The sequence below is a fragment of the Peromyscus leucopus genome, chromosome 1 (assembly GCF_004664715.2).
Source record: "Peromyscus leucopus breed LL Stock chromosome 1, UCI_PerLeu_2.1, whole genome shotgun sequence".
Lineage (NCBI taxonomy): Eukaryota > Metazoa > Chordata > Mammalia > Rodentia > Cricetidae > Peromyscus > Peromyscus leucopus.
Genome location: NC_051063.1, coordinates 58,113,027 through 58,127,425, shown reverse-complemented (window position 1 = coordinate 58,127,425; position 14,399 = coordinate 58,113,027). Strand labels below are relative to the sequence as shown.

The following is a 14,399-nucleotide window of genomic DNA, read 5'->3' as shown; positions in this document are numbered from 1 at the left end:
TGGGGGGAGCCTGAGCCCAGCCTGTTACTGGAGCTGCCTGCCTGGGGTCAGGCAGAGGCTGAAGCCTGTCCTTAACTGGAGCAGAGCTATCAATCCTAGTTAGGAGTCCCTGGCCATGGGGCACACTCTCTCACATTGTCTCCTGAGCCAGGGTCTCGCCTATTAGGTAGCATGAGGACCGGCCAATCAAATGCTGGTGTGAAGCCAGCAATATAGACTCCTTGCCATGGCAGGGCCAACAGCCAGGAGTAGAGCTTCCAGAGGCTGCATACCTGATCCGTGTACCTGCAGTTACACCCACAATCTCCCTAAGAACCCACAATTATACCCGAAGGCTCGTGCAGTCAATCTGCTGGTGTGTATCACACTAATCTTAGCTCTGGGCTGCAAGGATCTAGACACCTACCCTTTCAGTACTTGAAGTTCACTTTCCTTCTGCCCCTAATGAGGCCAGATCTGCCCTAGGGTCTAGCCCCATATGGCCTCTGCCTTGCCCCCAAACACTCTGACCCTCTCTCCCCCTGCTTGGCTCCCCAGGACCTCCATTGTTCTCAAGAACATCTTAGACAAGGAGAGTATTAAGGAGCCAGCAGCACTCCTTGGGGACAAAGGTAGCAGGAAGTTTCCCAGGAAGTACACTCACAGTGGTCCGACAGGACCACCTCTGTCTCTACCACCCAGAAGGGAAGGTGATTTACCCAGGGCTCCCTAGGCCCCCGAGTCCACCATTGGACTTTCCAGAACTGCTATGAGATACCCTGCTCCAGGTCCACATGTGTCCCCAGATGTCACCGCTCTGATTCCTACGATAGGGGCAGCCACCCCAGGAGCCCCACCTCCTTGCTACTTGCATGGCCTGAGCTCTAGAGGAGTCCTACTGTGGGGACAAGGTGGAGTACAGATGGGTTATGCAGCCTCTGGAGACTCAGTTTCTCACTTTCAAATGGGAGTTATTGTGCATTCTTTACAAGTCTAGCTGAGGAGAGGCTCTAGATACTAGGTGAGCTTGTGATTTCACTCTTCTTCTTTTTTTTTTTTCTTTCTTTCTTTGTGTAGTCCTGACTGTCCTGGAACTCACTCTGCAGACCAGGCTGTCCTCGAACTCACAGAGCTGGGCCTGCCTCTGCCTCCCGAGTGCTGGGATTAAAGCTGTTGTAACAAGCACTGTATGAGAGCATGCATTATCTCAATTCTTAACATTGTGAAAGCTGTTATGACCCTGCCCTCATGCATAGGGAAGCGAGGTTCACTCACAGAGAGATCGTGTGATCTGTCCAAGGTCATTCAGCTGGTAAGAAGCCAGCCAGCTGGCATCTTTCCTGTGATCTAATGCATACATGCTGCTCAGGGAAGAGCATGGTGCTGTCCCACCCCCTGGTAAGCCTGGCTGGGCATCAGGTCATTTGTGTTTGCCTAGCAGGTGGGAAAAGAAATTCTGAGACGTCTTAAATTTATTTACAAATATTGGAGGGGAGGGGCAATAACAGAAGCAAAACAGCTAGCAGCCTCCTAAACATATGGTGAAAGATTGGTCCACACTCCAGGAGCTGGGCCAGGAGGGTGCCATTATTATTACAACCCAACCAGTTAAGAAGCAATATTGCTGGAGAGATGGCTCAGAGATTAAGAGCACTGGCTGCACTTCCAGAGGACCTGAATTCAATTCCCAGCAACCACATGGTGGCTCACAACCATCTGTAATGAGATCTGGCCTGCAGGGATACATGCATGCAGAACACTGTATATGTAATAAATAAATCTTTAATTAAAAAAAAAAAAAAGCAATATTGCAGCCCAGCGATGGTGGTGCCCACCTTTAATCCTGGCACTCAGGAGGCAGAGGCAGGTGGATCTCTGCAAGTTCGAGGCCAGCCTGGTCTACAGAGTGAGTTCCAGGACAGTCAGGGCTACACAGAGAAGCCTTGTCTGGAAAAACTTAAAAAAAAAAAAAAAAAAAAAGCAATATTTCTAGGCATGATGATGCAGCTTATAAATCCAAGCACTAGGAAGGAAGAAAAATTGCTGCAAATTCCAGGCTAACCTTGGCTACTTAGTGAGACACTATCTAAAACAAACAAAAAAGATCAAAATAATACTAAAACTGGGTCTGGTGTCACAGGCCTGTCATCCCAGATACTTGAAAGTTTGAAGCAGGAGAATGACAAGTTTATACCTGACTGGGCTACAAAGCAAGCTCAAGGCCAGCATGGGTCACTTTATAAGACCTTGTTTCAAAATGAAAAATCAGAAGGAAGACTGGGGGTGTGACTGAGTAACAGAGCTTGCTTGGACGAGTTAGGGTCTGGGTTCAACTCCGTTACCTCAAACAAAACAAGACAGCTAGGTGGTGGTGGTGCACACCTTTATTCCCAGCACTTGGGAAGCAGAGACAGGCGGATCTGTGAGTTCGAGGCCAGCCTGGTCTACAGAGTGAGTTCTAGTACAGCCAGGGCTACACAGAGAACCCCTGTCTTGAAAAAAAAAAAAACAAGGAAACAACAATAAAACCCAACAACTCAAAGATACTGTAGCTGAGTGTAGTAATCCCAGCAATCAGGAGATTGAGGCTGGAAGATGGTGAATTGAAGGCTAGCCTGGGCAACATAGAAAGACACATATAGACACACAGGCAAAACACTCATACACATAAACAAACAAACATGGCTGATCAGATAGTTCTGTGGACAAACACACTTGCTGCCAAGCCTGAAACCTGAGTGCAGTCCTTGGGAGCTGGACAGGCAACCCCTGCAGGCTGTCCTCCGACCTCTATACACATGCTTTGGTGCATACATAAACAACGTAAAAAAAACGTGAGCCTAGGTCTCTTTGCATTCGACCTTCCTTACCCCAACCTTTGCCAGATCTGCATAGCCCAGTCCTTTTATCCGTGGTCTATGTCAACCATTGCTTTCTTTCTTTCCCCCATTTTTCCATGATAAAGATGCTCTGGCTTTGTAGATTCTGGAGCCATCTTTCCAACTGCTACCCAGCCTTGCTGCTGGGCAGTACCATAACTGCTCGTCTTCTGGGCAGTATCATTGTGATGGTTCAATAAGCCATATTATTTCAGGGAAATCTCTGTCTCAAGAGTTATGAAAGGGGTGACCAATGCAAGTTGGGCAACTTCAGTCTGGTCTTAGGGCACTGAGATGTGGTTCAGGCATGTGCGAAGAGCTGTCTCAATGTCTTTGCCAGGGAAGAGGTGATGTCACCCAAGGCTGAGCTGGACAGGGTTAGGATAGAGTAAGATGGTGACTGCCCAGATGTCATTATGAGAGTAAGATGGACAGGGAACCGAGAGGGACGCTGGAATAGGAGTGGTAATCTACCCATTATCTGTAGGGGAAAAACTGAGGCTCAGGAAGACCCTGAAAGTCTTTCCTATTCAAAAATTTGGCAGGAGGTCCAAATCTCGGCTCTGAATCTGGTCGGCTTCAGGGATGGGAGACTTTTGTAAGTAGGTGAAAGTACAAGATGGAGATCAGGTGTCCTCTAGGGTGTGGATTCACTTGGCCTTCCTCTCCCCTGTAAGCCCTGCTCCTGTCCCAGTCCATATCTTTGTGATGATACAGGTTGGCAGACCCCTCTGGGTGTCAGCGCAGTTCATCTCCACAGCTGAACACCCCAGGTGTGCTTCCTGACTCAGCCCCTTTCCAGACAGTTATTTGTTTTGTTTTGTTTGTCTTTGGATTTTTGAGACGGAGTCTCTCTGTGTAGCTCTAGCTGTTCTGGAACTCACTCTGTAGACCAGGCTGACCTCGAACTCACAGAGATCCGCCTGCCTCTGCCTCCCGAGTGCTGGGACTAAAGGCATGTGCCACCACCACCTGGCAAGATCCCCGCTTTTGACTGCCAGGGCTTGGGCACTGACTAAAGCCCTGAGACTGTGTCCTGGCAGCCCTAGCTGCCTCCACCTCCCATTGTGGCCTTGGGCTGCATGCTCAGCCTCCCAGCCTCCCTTCATCTAGTAAGGCTATCGGGACCTGTGCAGAGACACTGGGCAGGGAATCTGAGGAACAGCCTTATGAACCCCACATAAGATAATACTTAAGCTGTGGATACCCTAGTGAGTGAGGAAGAGGAGGGAAGGAGACCCCAGAAGTTTCATTTGTCTTTTCTCTTTCCCTTATTGTTAGTGGGGATGGACTCCAAAATCCCACACAAGCTAGACAAGCACTCCTCCACTAAGCTATCTTTTCAGCCCTCTATTTACTTTCTTCTTTTAGAGTCAGCCTCCCTAAGTTACCCAGGCTGGCCTTGAACTCACTTGGTAGGCCAGGCAAGACTTGAACTTGTGACTCTCCTGCCTTAGTCTCCCATGTAGCTGGGAATACAGGCCTGTACCACCAGGCCTGGCTTTTCTAGGTGTTTAACACAGGAGCCATGCAGAAGAGTAGGGCAGAGTGGATGTCCAGGGTCGGGGGATGGGGGACTGCTGGTTCATGGGATGCCAAGAGTGGATGTCCAGGGTCGGGGGATGGGGACTGCTGGTTCATGGGATGCCAAGAGTGGATGTCCAGGGTCGGGGGATGGGGGACTGCTGGTTCATGGGATGCCAAGAGTGGATGTCCAGGGTCGGGGCATGGGGACTGCTGGTTCATGGGATGCCAAGAGTGGATGTCCAGGGTCGGGGGATGGGGGACTGCTGGTTCATGGGATGCCAAGAGTGGATGTCCAGGGTCGGGGGTGGGGACTGCTGGTTCATGGGATGCCAAGAGTGGATGTCAGGGTGGGGGATGGGGGACTGCTGGTTCATGGGATGCCAAGAGTGGACGTTAGCCTTGGGTCTGTCATGGTAGTAAGGATTTAGCCAAGTTCACTCTACTTGCAAGCCTCAGTTTCCCCAGGGAAACGACAGATAAGGGTCTGCTCTTCTATAATTATTTCCTATGGAGCAGGCTTCCTGTGAGGGAGACAGGTCTGCCTGAACCTGGCAGGTACCACAAAAACATACATGGGGTACTTTTCTTTTCTTGCTTTTTTTTTTTTTTTTTTTTTTTTTTTTTTGGCTGGGGATAGGGAAGGGGATTGAAGCAGAGTCTCACTAGGTAGCTCAAGCTGGCCTTGAACTCCTGGTCCTCTTACCTCCACTTCCTAGGTGCTGGGATTCCAGATGTGCATCACCTGGCTCAGCTCACAGGATGCATTTCTATAACCCATCACTAGAACATTCCAGATCCAGATTCTGACAGGGGACCACACCAAAGTCCCAGCACCGCTGATAGGAAACCTCCCGCCCCTAAGCAGGAACTCACACCTATTACCCTAAGTGTGTATGCTGGTGTGTGGCTTCCCATTTGCACATCTGCTCTTTCTCCAACACTGTATCACAAGGAACTGATACCAGGAACTTTGCCATGGCCAGGGTAGTGCCACCATACCTCCAAGGACACACTGACTTTTTTTTTAAGTTTTTCAAGACAGGGTTTCTCTGTGTAGTTTTGGTACCTGTCCTGGATCTCACTCTGTAGACCAGGCTGGCCTCGACCTCACAGAGATCCGCCTGCCTCTGCCTCCCGAGTGCTGGGATTAAAGGCGTGCACCACTGCCGCCCGGCGACATGCTGACTTCTAATCCAAATCTTACACAGGAGAAAAACTCATTTATAAAACAAAACAACACACTCCTGAGCCGTGGAAGAATATCAGCTCTTAGCCCATTGCCTCCTAAGATTTGTCTCTTCGTTTGGGGTGGGGGTGGATTGCTGCTCTCCCCCTGAATCAACACTGTCCCTTTCTCCTTGAGTGGAACGTGTCCCTCTCGGCTCAGTCTCATTGCTGTTGCTTCCACTGCAGCCACAGGATGGTTTCCCATGGGAAGTAGGGCCTCCAAACCCTTCTCCCCAGCTCCTCCTGCCTGGCCCCCACCTTCAGGGTGCTGGGAAGTTACCCAGGGAGCCAGAGAGCCAGGGCAACTAGGACCAGGCTTTGTGGAGACAAGAAGCCAGCATCAGACCCAGCCCTGTTGTCCTGACGGTGGCTCATGTCCCAGGCACCCTAGGCACCCACAGGGGCAATTAGTGAGTGTGGGAGAGGGTTTCCATGGTGGCAGTCCCAAGGGGTACACCAGGGCTTAGGGAAGAACAAGGGCTGGCGGGACCTTTCTCCTTTGTCCCAAGCACACTAGGTCTTTGTTCTTGCCTGGCTCTCTTTGACAGATGGGACCAGGAGCATGGCTGGGGAGGCCAACATGGCTTAGAGTCCCCCACCCAAGGAGGCCTGAGCCATATGGGGGGGCAAAGAGAGGCTGGAGTCCCCCTCGGGGCCCAGCTGTCCTTGGGGACCTTCCTCTTGTGGAGAAGCCTGACCCGTACCCTGGAGGCTGCTGTACACTGGCTCGGCATTGGCTCCTTTCCCCGTAAACACCTTACCCAGCAGCCAACGGGCAGCCTTGGCGTGTCCCCATGTGGGACTATGACAGGAAGGGGGAATGTGGGCAGGAGGAAACATGGCAGTGAGTTCAGAGTGAAGAGGAATATTTGATCCAGCTCTATCCAAGTATCTTCTCAGTCAGGCTTTATTTCAGGATCCCCAACAAGAAGCCCATGGGGGTACTGTATCCCAGCCAGACACTTCACCCCCACACTCCTTCAGTGCTGGCTTTGAGGCTGGAAATGGCAGGCACCAGATAGCTCCCCGCAAACTCCACTCAGTGGCCTTCCTTTATCTTTGTGCCTGACACAGTCCTCAAAGTGGGGAGATACTCCCCTCCTCCGGGTGGTCCTTGAAGTGCAATGCACATTTCTGGGGCTGGCGTGGCTGCTCAGACGATTGAGATATGGTGGCACCAAGTGCACTGTACACTCAGAAGCGGGTGTCCAGGAAAGAGGCGGAGCCTCGGTGGGATCTGGAGGGACCCTCAATAGGGGGTCCCCGGGCCCTTGTCAGGAGCCCATGGAAAGTCTTGCCACGGGTCTGTGGCTTGCGCCGTGGTGGCCTGGGCTCCTCTGGGGGCTGCACCACTATTCGGGGTATCTCAGGTTTGGTGCTTCCTCGAACCCCTGCCAGCTGCTGGGACTCAAAGATGGCTTGGGCCCCAGGAAGGCGGGCCTGTGGCAGAGGTGCTGGCCCAGGAGATGACTTGGGCAGCTGGGCTAGCTGGATCCTGATTTCCCGTTGCAGATCTCGCTCAGACAGGGCTACACTGTGTACCTGTGAGGAACGGTTGATGCTGACTTTGCCTGGACTGGGGTGGCAGGGAGCAGGAAGCCTTGAGGTCCCCATGGGGCAGGCAGTACACCACCCCAGGAAGTGGCTGAGGGCTGAGACACAGCTTCGCTGAGACCCGAAGAAAGACACTGAGGCCTGGGGTTCTCACATTTGCTGCAGCTCAGAGCACAGGAACTGCACCTTACTCTGCCCTGGGCTCAGTCTTCCCAGCCCGGCAGCATGGGCAAGGCCCTTGAGGATGACTGGCTGAGGGAGATACCCACCTGGGACATGAAGGCCTCTTCCTGCAGCTGGGTGGCGGGGATGGCTCGAAGGGCCCCCAGTGTCTCCAAGAGCCCTGGGCATGCCGTGCGCTGCTCCACGGTACCCAGTGCCAGCCGCATCAATGTCAGCCCCACGCGGAAGAGGACCTTGGCACCTGCAGGGAAGGGAGCTGCTCACCCCCAGGAAAGCAGTCTGCCCCCCTCGGTTCTTCAGCTGAATCAGCCCTCAGACATGCACCTTCTACCTCATGCAGCTCACTTCACCCAGCTCAGGCCAGGAAAACGGCCAGAGGCTGCAGCTGGTTCCTTTGCTGAGACGGGGTCTCGTGGAACCAGGCCTCTGTGTGTGTGGGTCTCTGGAACCAGCTCTGTGTCTGCCTGTGTAGCTGAGATGACCTTGACCTCCTGAACCTTCCGCCTCTTCCTCTAGAGAGCTGGATTACAGGCTCATGACACAAGTGCTAATTTTTTGGTCTTGTTTTTTGAGATAGTCTTACTTTGTAGCTCTGGCTGGCTGGAACTTACTATGTAGCCAAGGTTGGCCTCCTACTCACAGTGATCCATAGCCTCTGCTTTCTAAATGCTCAAATATGTGCTACCATGCTCGATTTGTTTTGTTTTGGTAAGACAGGGTTTCACTGTGTAGCTCAGGCTGGCCTGGAATTCATTATGCAGCCCAGACTGGCCTTGAATTTGCAGCAATTCTCCTGCCTCAGCCTCCTGAATACTGGAATTACAGGTGTGTGCCACCACACCTGGCTATCTATCTGTGTGTGTGTGTGTGTGTGTGTGTACTGTGTGACTGCCACATCACATGTGTGAAAGTCAAAGAACCCCTTGTAGAAGTCAATTCTTTTTTTTTTTTTTTTTTCCGAGACAGGGTTTCTCTGTGTAGCTTTGCGCCTTTCCTGGAGCTCACTTGGTAGCCCAGGCTGGCCTCGAACTCACAGCGATCCGCCTGGCTCTGCCTCCCGAGTGCTGGGATTAAAGGCGTGCGCCACCAACGCCCGGCAGAAGTCAATTCTTATCAGGCAGTGGTAGTGTACAATAATCCCAGCATTCTGTAGTCAGATCTCTGTGAGTTCAAGATCAGCATGATCTACAAAGTGAATTCCAGGACAGCAAGGGTTACTCAGAGAAACCCTGTCTTGAAAAAGAAGTCAATTCTTTTCTTCTAGAGTGTGAGACCTGGAGATCAAACTCAACTCATCAGGCTTGGTGGCAGGCACCCTCCCCAAGGGGCCATCTCAGCTCATGCATCTGGCTTTTCATTTTCTTGAGATAAAGTCTCACTCTGTAGGCCATGATGGCCTGGAACTATGTGACCCAGCCTCGCCTTGAACTCACAGCAATCCTTCTGCCTCAGTCTCTGAGCTGGGATTCTAAGTGTGAATATGATGCCTAGAAGGAAGACTACAACTTGAGGGCATAGGACCCTGCAGGGGGCAAGCCAGTCTCAGGACACTAGACACTTCAGACAGGGCAGCCAGCCAGGAGCCAGGGGCTGCTAACAAGCTTATGCCAAGCCTTTTCAGAGTCTCGGTACCCTATCTCCTCGAGGAGCAGCTGGGCTGGTGTCTATTAAGGACTTTTCATCTTGAATCTGCCACCTTCTGATTCGAGGAGGGTTCTGGGCAGAACTTCATTTCTTCCTAAACCAAGAACATAGCACTGGCGTATACACACACACACAGGAGAGAGAGGGGGAAACATTGACCAGTCCTAGGGCCTCACAACCCCTTTCTGGCACCCTCTGAACCACTCAGAGCAGATAGGATGCCAGGGGGACCTAGTGACAGCTGTTACTTATAAAGGAACCGTTGCTACCGACAAGGTCATCACTGCTATTAAAGGGACCCGTGCAGAGCCTGTCCCCATGTACAGGGGACAGGGGTCAGCTGAAGCACCACCATCAGCCTGCTCCTTAAGGTCAGAGGCTAGAGGAGAGTGACACACGTGCTCTGGGTACCCAGGCCATGCCTTCTGTTTCTTTGTCTTTTAAGATTTGGAGGTAGAGTTTCACATAACCCAAGTTGGCCTCAAACTCACTTGCCAAGGAGGATCTTGAACTTCGGATTCTCTTGCTACTGCCTCCCAAGTGCTGTGATTACGGGCGTATGCCACCATGCCTAGTTTTAGACAATGCTGGAAACTGGGCCAGGGGCGTATTAGCATCCTAGGCAAGCACTCTACCAACCCAGCTAATGCATTAGCAGCCCAAACTTGAGCCTGCCTGTAGGAGAAATCTCTAGACGTATGGGGCAGCGTAAAGCAGAGCCCTGAAGACCCAGAGTCCAACTTGCCTCTGCTCCAATGCCCCTTCCGCTCTTGGCCCCCAGGCTGTGACCGGATCTCCCTGCCTGTGGTGGCCTTCCTGGCTTCTAACCTCCACCTGCTTGCCTCCTTCACAGAGCAGCCAGAACCATCTTTAAAAACAGCAACCACCTCCTGCTGCTCTCCTGACACCCTGTCACATCCCTTGATTTATTTTCTTCATGGCACTTATGACATTCTATAAATATCTTCTTAATTTGGGTACTGTCACCTCGTAGCCCCACCCCCACCAAAATGAAAGTTTCATAAGCTAGCTGTCAGAGGCAGTTTGCCGGGCCACTCGGGAAGAGCCGTGGACACACGGCCCCGAGGAGCATCTCCTATTGTTGTGAACCATCACTCAGCCTCGCACATCCTGAGCCACTCACATCCCACGACATGTGCCTTGACCAACCTGGTTCCTGCCTAACAGACCCCAGCCCCCCGTCCCCATCAGAGACGGACCGATCCTTGTACTCAGCCTCCCACCGTGGTCCTTATGATGAAGTAGAGGCTTCTCTCATTCATGACTCTGAGATCATGTCAGTGAGGTGGGCTACTTTCTCCACAGACACACTCCGGTCCAAAAGGGATGAGAGTGGGCGCCATAAGCACAGCAAATCCAGAGACGTGAGCTAGCCCCCCCGCCCCGGGCCCCACTCACCCTCACTGAGGAAGGCATCCCAGATGCGCAGCACCGTGGGGAAGGGCAGCGAGCGGGTGAAGAGGCACAGGAACCACTCCGGCAGGTAGAGCAGGGGCCCAACGCCTGCCTGCAGCAGGTGCTTGTACACACGGGGAAGCAGTCGCCGCAGAAGGGCCATGAACACCTCAGCGTCCAGCTGCACTGCCTCCTGCAGCCAGGCTCCTCGTCAGTCTGGCGAGCCGGTGCTACACACCTCCTCCCCCAAAGCCCAGGCTTCTGATCCCTCACTCCCGACCCCTACTTCCCATTTTCATATCCCTACCCAGCTTCTCACCATGTGGGGCCCATAGTAGCCCGGGAGGTAGACCTCGCAGATCTGCACCAAGCACCAGAAGGCTTCCTGAGGGCAGGGCACAGGCCTGTGAGTCCTCATTTAGGAAGGGTCCACAGAGCGGGAGGAGAGGTAGGGAGTAGGCACAGGGGCATGGGTTCACGCCACTGTCACCCTGCTCGGAGCCTGCCCTGTCCTGGGGCTGAGGGGTTCTGTATTTAAGGGCCATAAGGTCCTTTGGGAAAAATTTGGGAAGTTCTCAAGAGTCTATGTCCCAGAATCCTAAGATCGCTGGGGTCCTCCTCCCCCCACCCCACCCCCCGGGGCCAAGGTCTTGGTGCTCCAGACTCAGCTCAGTGTCACAAATGATAAGCTAGGGAAAGCCAGTGTGAGTGGATGCTCCTGGCAAGCCTGGGCACAGTACAGACTTCAGAATGCCAAAGGGAAGTGTTTCCAGACTCCTAGATCACTGGGGTAAAGGTCCAGGCGTAGAAGTCAAGGATGATAGACTTAAACCTTACTGAGACTGGTGGGCATGAGGCTTTGGTCACTAGAACAGGGCCTGGAAGGAAAGGACCACAGGATCCTGAGGTCTGAGTACCGGGGTTGGAGGTCGGAGGTCTAAAAGCTCAGGGTCGCTGGGGGCACAGGTGAGGAGGGATTGGGGGGGTCTCAGAGCAGGGTCAAAGGTCACTCACCTCTGGGGGCAGATGCATAAGCAGTACGGCAGCTACAGGCCCCTGAGCCTGGCAATAGCCCTGTTCCGGCCGGTACAGGGTGTAGGCCTTGAGAACCTGCAGCAGCCCCTGCTGCCTGTGCCAGAAAAAGTCTAGTCAGACCCAGCCTCCCAGGCCTGCACCCCTTCCCCACCCTCCGGGGCCTCCGCCCAGGCCACCGTCTCCCTCAGCCAAGGATGGAAATCTGAAGGAGGGAACCGGGCTGAAGCATCTTGCACGAGGACTTGGGGTCCCTGGGTGTCCCTGGCCCCGTACCCGTGTCCCTGGGGTGACACAAACATCTCGTGCAGAGGGAACTGGCGGTGCAGGTCCCTGCCAATGGTCTCCATCCACTGCGGGTCTCCAGGGGCCCCTGCCAACTCCTGCAGGTGGTAGGAAGGTGGTCGTGAGGGCTCGGGGTGGCAAGGAGCTCCGAGCAGGGGAGGTAAAGAGTCTGCCAACTCCCTCACCTGATAGGTGCCAGGGTTGTTCTTCTGGCACAGCCGGGCCCCACAGAGCAGGGGCCAACACCGGGCCCTCAGGGCTGAGGGGATGCCCTTGCGGCACTGTATCTTGACCTGTGGGTGAGGTCCAGTTGTCGTGTGAGGTCCGCTTCTCACGGCTTTTCACTGGCCAGGGGCCCGCCCACTGGGGTGGCAGAGGCAGGGGGACCCTCACCTTCTTGTATCGTCGAGACATGGTCTTCTCCCAGTGTGAGGTCATCTCCACCCACTTCATCTCCCGCTGGCGGATGAGGTCTGCAGGGGGGTGACCAGGCCTGGAGGCACAGGACACAGCAGTCCTTGGAACACATACCTTCCCATTCCAGGCTATCAGGGAGACCCCAGCTCCTGGCCTGGGGATCACTGAGGAGTCCTGGAAGGGGGTCTGTGGCCCAGAAGCTGCCAATGGTTGTCACAGTTAAAGGAGGGGAATTTGGCCTCAACAGGGAGAGAAGCAGGAGAGACTGAAGGGGTGAGGAGGTGGGTATTGAGGGAGGGTCTGTTTGGCTGTCACCCACAACGGAGACACAGACAATTCACAAGGGACGCTGGGTGGACAGTGCCCTGGACTGGAAGCCTGAAGTCCTGGGTTTGAATCTGCTTCTCTTAATGATCTGCTGTGTGATGTGGGGCAAGTTTCTGTTTGTCTCTGGGCCTGTTTAACTGAGTAAGGTAAACCTGAAGAAGAGAATGAAGAGGTACTGATTTCCACCTGGAGTTCTTGAGTTAGAGATTAAAAGGGGAAAGGTCATGGTGCACGCCTTTGACCCCAGCACTCGGGAGGCAGAGTCAGGCAGATCTCTGTGAGTTGGAGGCCAGCCTGGTCTACAGAGTGAGATCCTGGACAGGCACTAAAACTACACTGAGAAACCCTGTCTCAAACTCCACCCCCCAAAAAAGTGGGGGAGAAATGCAGCAATAAATAAGGGAGAAAAGAGACATCAGGACATTGCCTCCACTACCCTCCTTACCTTAGAATTCCACCTGGGACCTGAGGAGTAGCACTGGCTGAGTTCTGGGCTAGTCTCTACAGCCAGACCCTGAAGCCGGGCCTAACTCCAGAACGCACTTCTCAGTCTCTGTACCCAATCTCCCTACCCATGCCTCACTTACCCCGGTTCTGCTGAGTTGCCCCCAATGAAGCCATAACGGTCAGCCTGGCGATACGGACTAGGCCCACTCAGCTCTGAGTCAGACCCTAGCGAGCTAGAATCATCCTGTAGTTCTGACGGCAGCGCCAGCTCTTCCCCCAGGGCCTGGGCCATTGTGCCCTGGACCCCAGTGTCACAGGCTGCAAGACATACAGGAGTTGTCAGACTGAGGCCGGGGATTCCAGTCACCAGTCCTCGGCCACAGGGGACTAAGCCTCCTCTTTTACTGGGGTACCACTGAGGCCAAGCCCCAGGTACAGCCCCAGCCCCAGCAGACCAGCTCACCTCCTTGCTGCACCTCACCTCCTCCTCTCACTTCCTCCTCAGTCTCAGCTTCAGCAGCCTGTTGGGGGCCCCTCCCAGGTGGGGGGGGACTCCCCCCTTCCTCTATGAGGCTCTTCCTGCTTGCCCTAGTGCCCGGGCCATGATCTCCTCCCATCCACAGGATGCTGGTGTGAGGAGTTCCTTGGCTTGCCAGAGATGAAGATAACAGACCACCATCACTTTTGAGGTCACTAGCATGTGAAACCCAATTCAAGGTTCCAATAAAAATTATGCTTTACTGTCTTGCACCCCTGCATCTTTCTTTTTGGGGAGTGAAGGGGTACTGTCTGGGAACAAGGGTCTCATGTAGCCCAGGCAGGAGATGAACTCTATATACTTGAGTATGACCTTGAACTTCTGATCCTCCTGTCTCCAGACTCCTGAGTGCTGGGATTTCAGACACCGGAACTGCAGGTTTATGACACCATGCCTACCTTAATGCTTTACTGTTTAAAACAGTACCTTTTTTTTCTTTCTTTTCTTCTTCTTTTTTTTTTTTTTTTTTTGCTTGCAGAACCGGAGTTGGAACCTAAGGCCTTGCACATGCTAGGCAAGTCCGAATACTCCACAGAGTACTTACAACATGAACGCGGTGCAATACTATTACATCACTCACAGAAGAAAAAAAAAAAATTGACGTGGCAGGCACCAAGGCAACCTGGACCAAAATATGCTCAGAGTTCAGTAGCAGGTGTCCATGGGTTTGGCCACAAAGACAGAGGTGAATGTGAGGCCTGGTCTGGCGCCCACTCTCAATATCATAAAGCCTTAGTTTGAGAAGTCAGCGATTAACGTGCTCACACCACAATCTCACACAGGGCTGGGGTGAGAAGAGACTTTTGAGAGAGAAAAACAATTTCCACAGTACTTCCGGCCCTAACTCCTCTGACCGCGGCAGGGCGATTCCTCCGGGGTGGAGCCAACTCGACCCCGCCCCGCCAAGCCCCGCCCACCGCCCCAGCTAGGCCCCGCCCGGCCGC

General features: G+C 53.4%; 1 protein-coding gene across 1 annotated transcript; it reads right to left on the bottom strand.

Annotated features, from left to right (window-relative positions):
- Nucleotides 1-6,493: 6,493 nt before the first annotated feature.
- Tbc1d10c (TBC1 domain family member 10C) lies at nt 6,494-13,813 on the bottom strand. The gene is made up of 10 exons (XM_028860655.2): nt 13,381-13,813; nt 13,058-13,235; nt 12,120-12,219; nt 11,912-12,019; nt 11,718-11,824; nt 11,424-11,538; nt 10,729-10,794; nt 10,413-10,602; nt 7,436-7,590; nt 6,494-7,154 (listed from the first exon to the last, which is right to left on the bottom strand). Exons 1-10 carry the CDS (start codon nt 13,532-13,534, stop codon nt 6,807-6,809), a joined length of 1,521 nt encoding a protein of 506 aa, XP_028716488.1. The 5' UTR covers nt 13,535-13,813; the 3' UTR covers nt 6,494-6,806.
- Nucleotides 13,814-14,399: the final 586 nt, after the last annotated feature.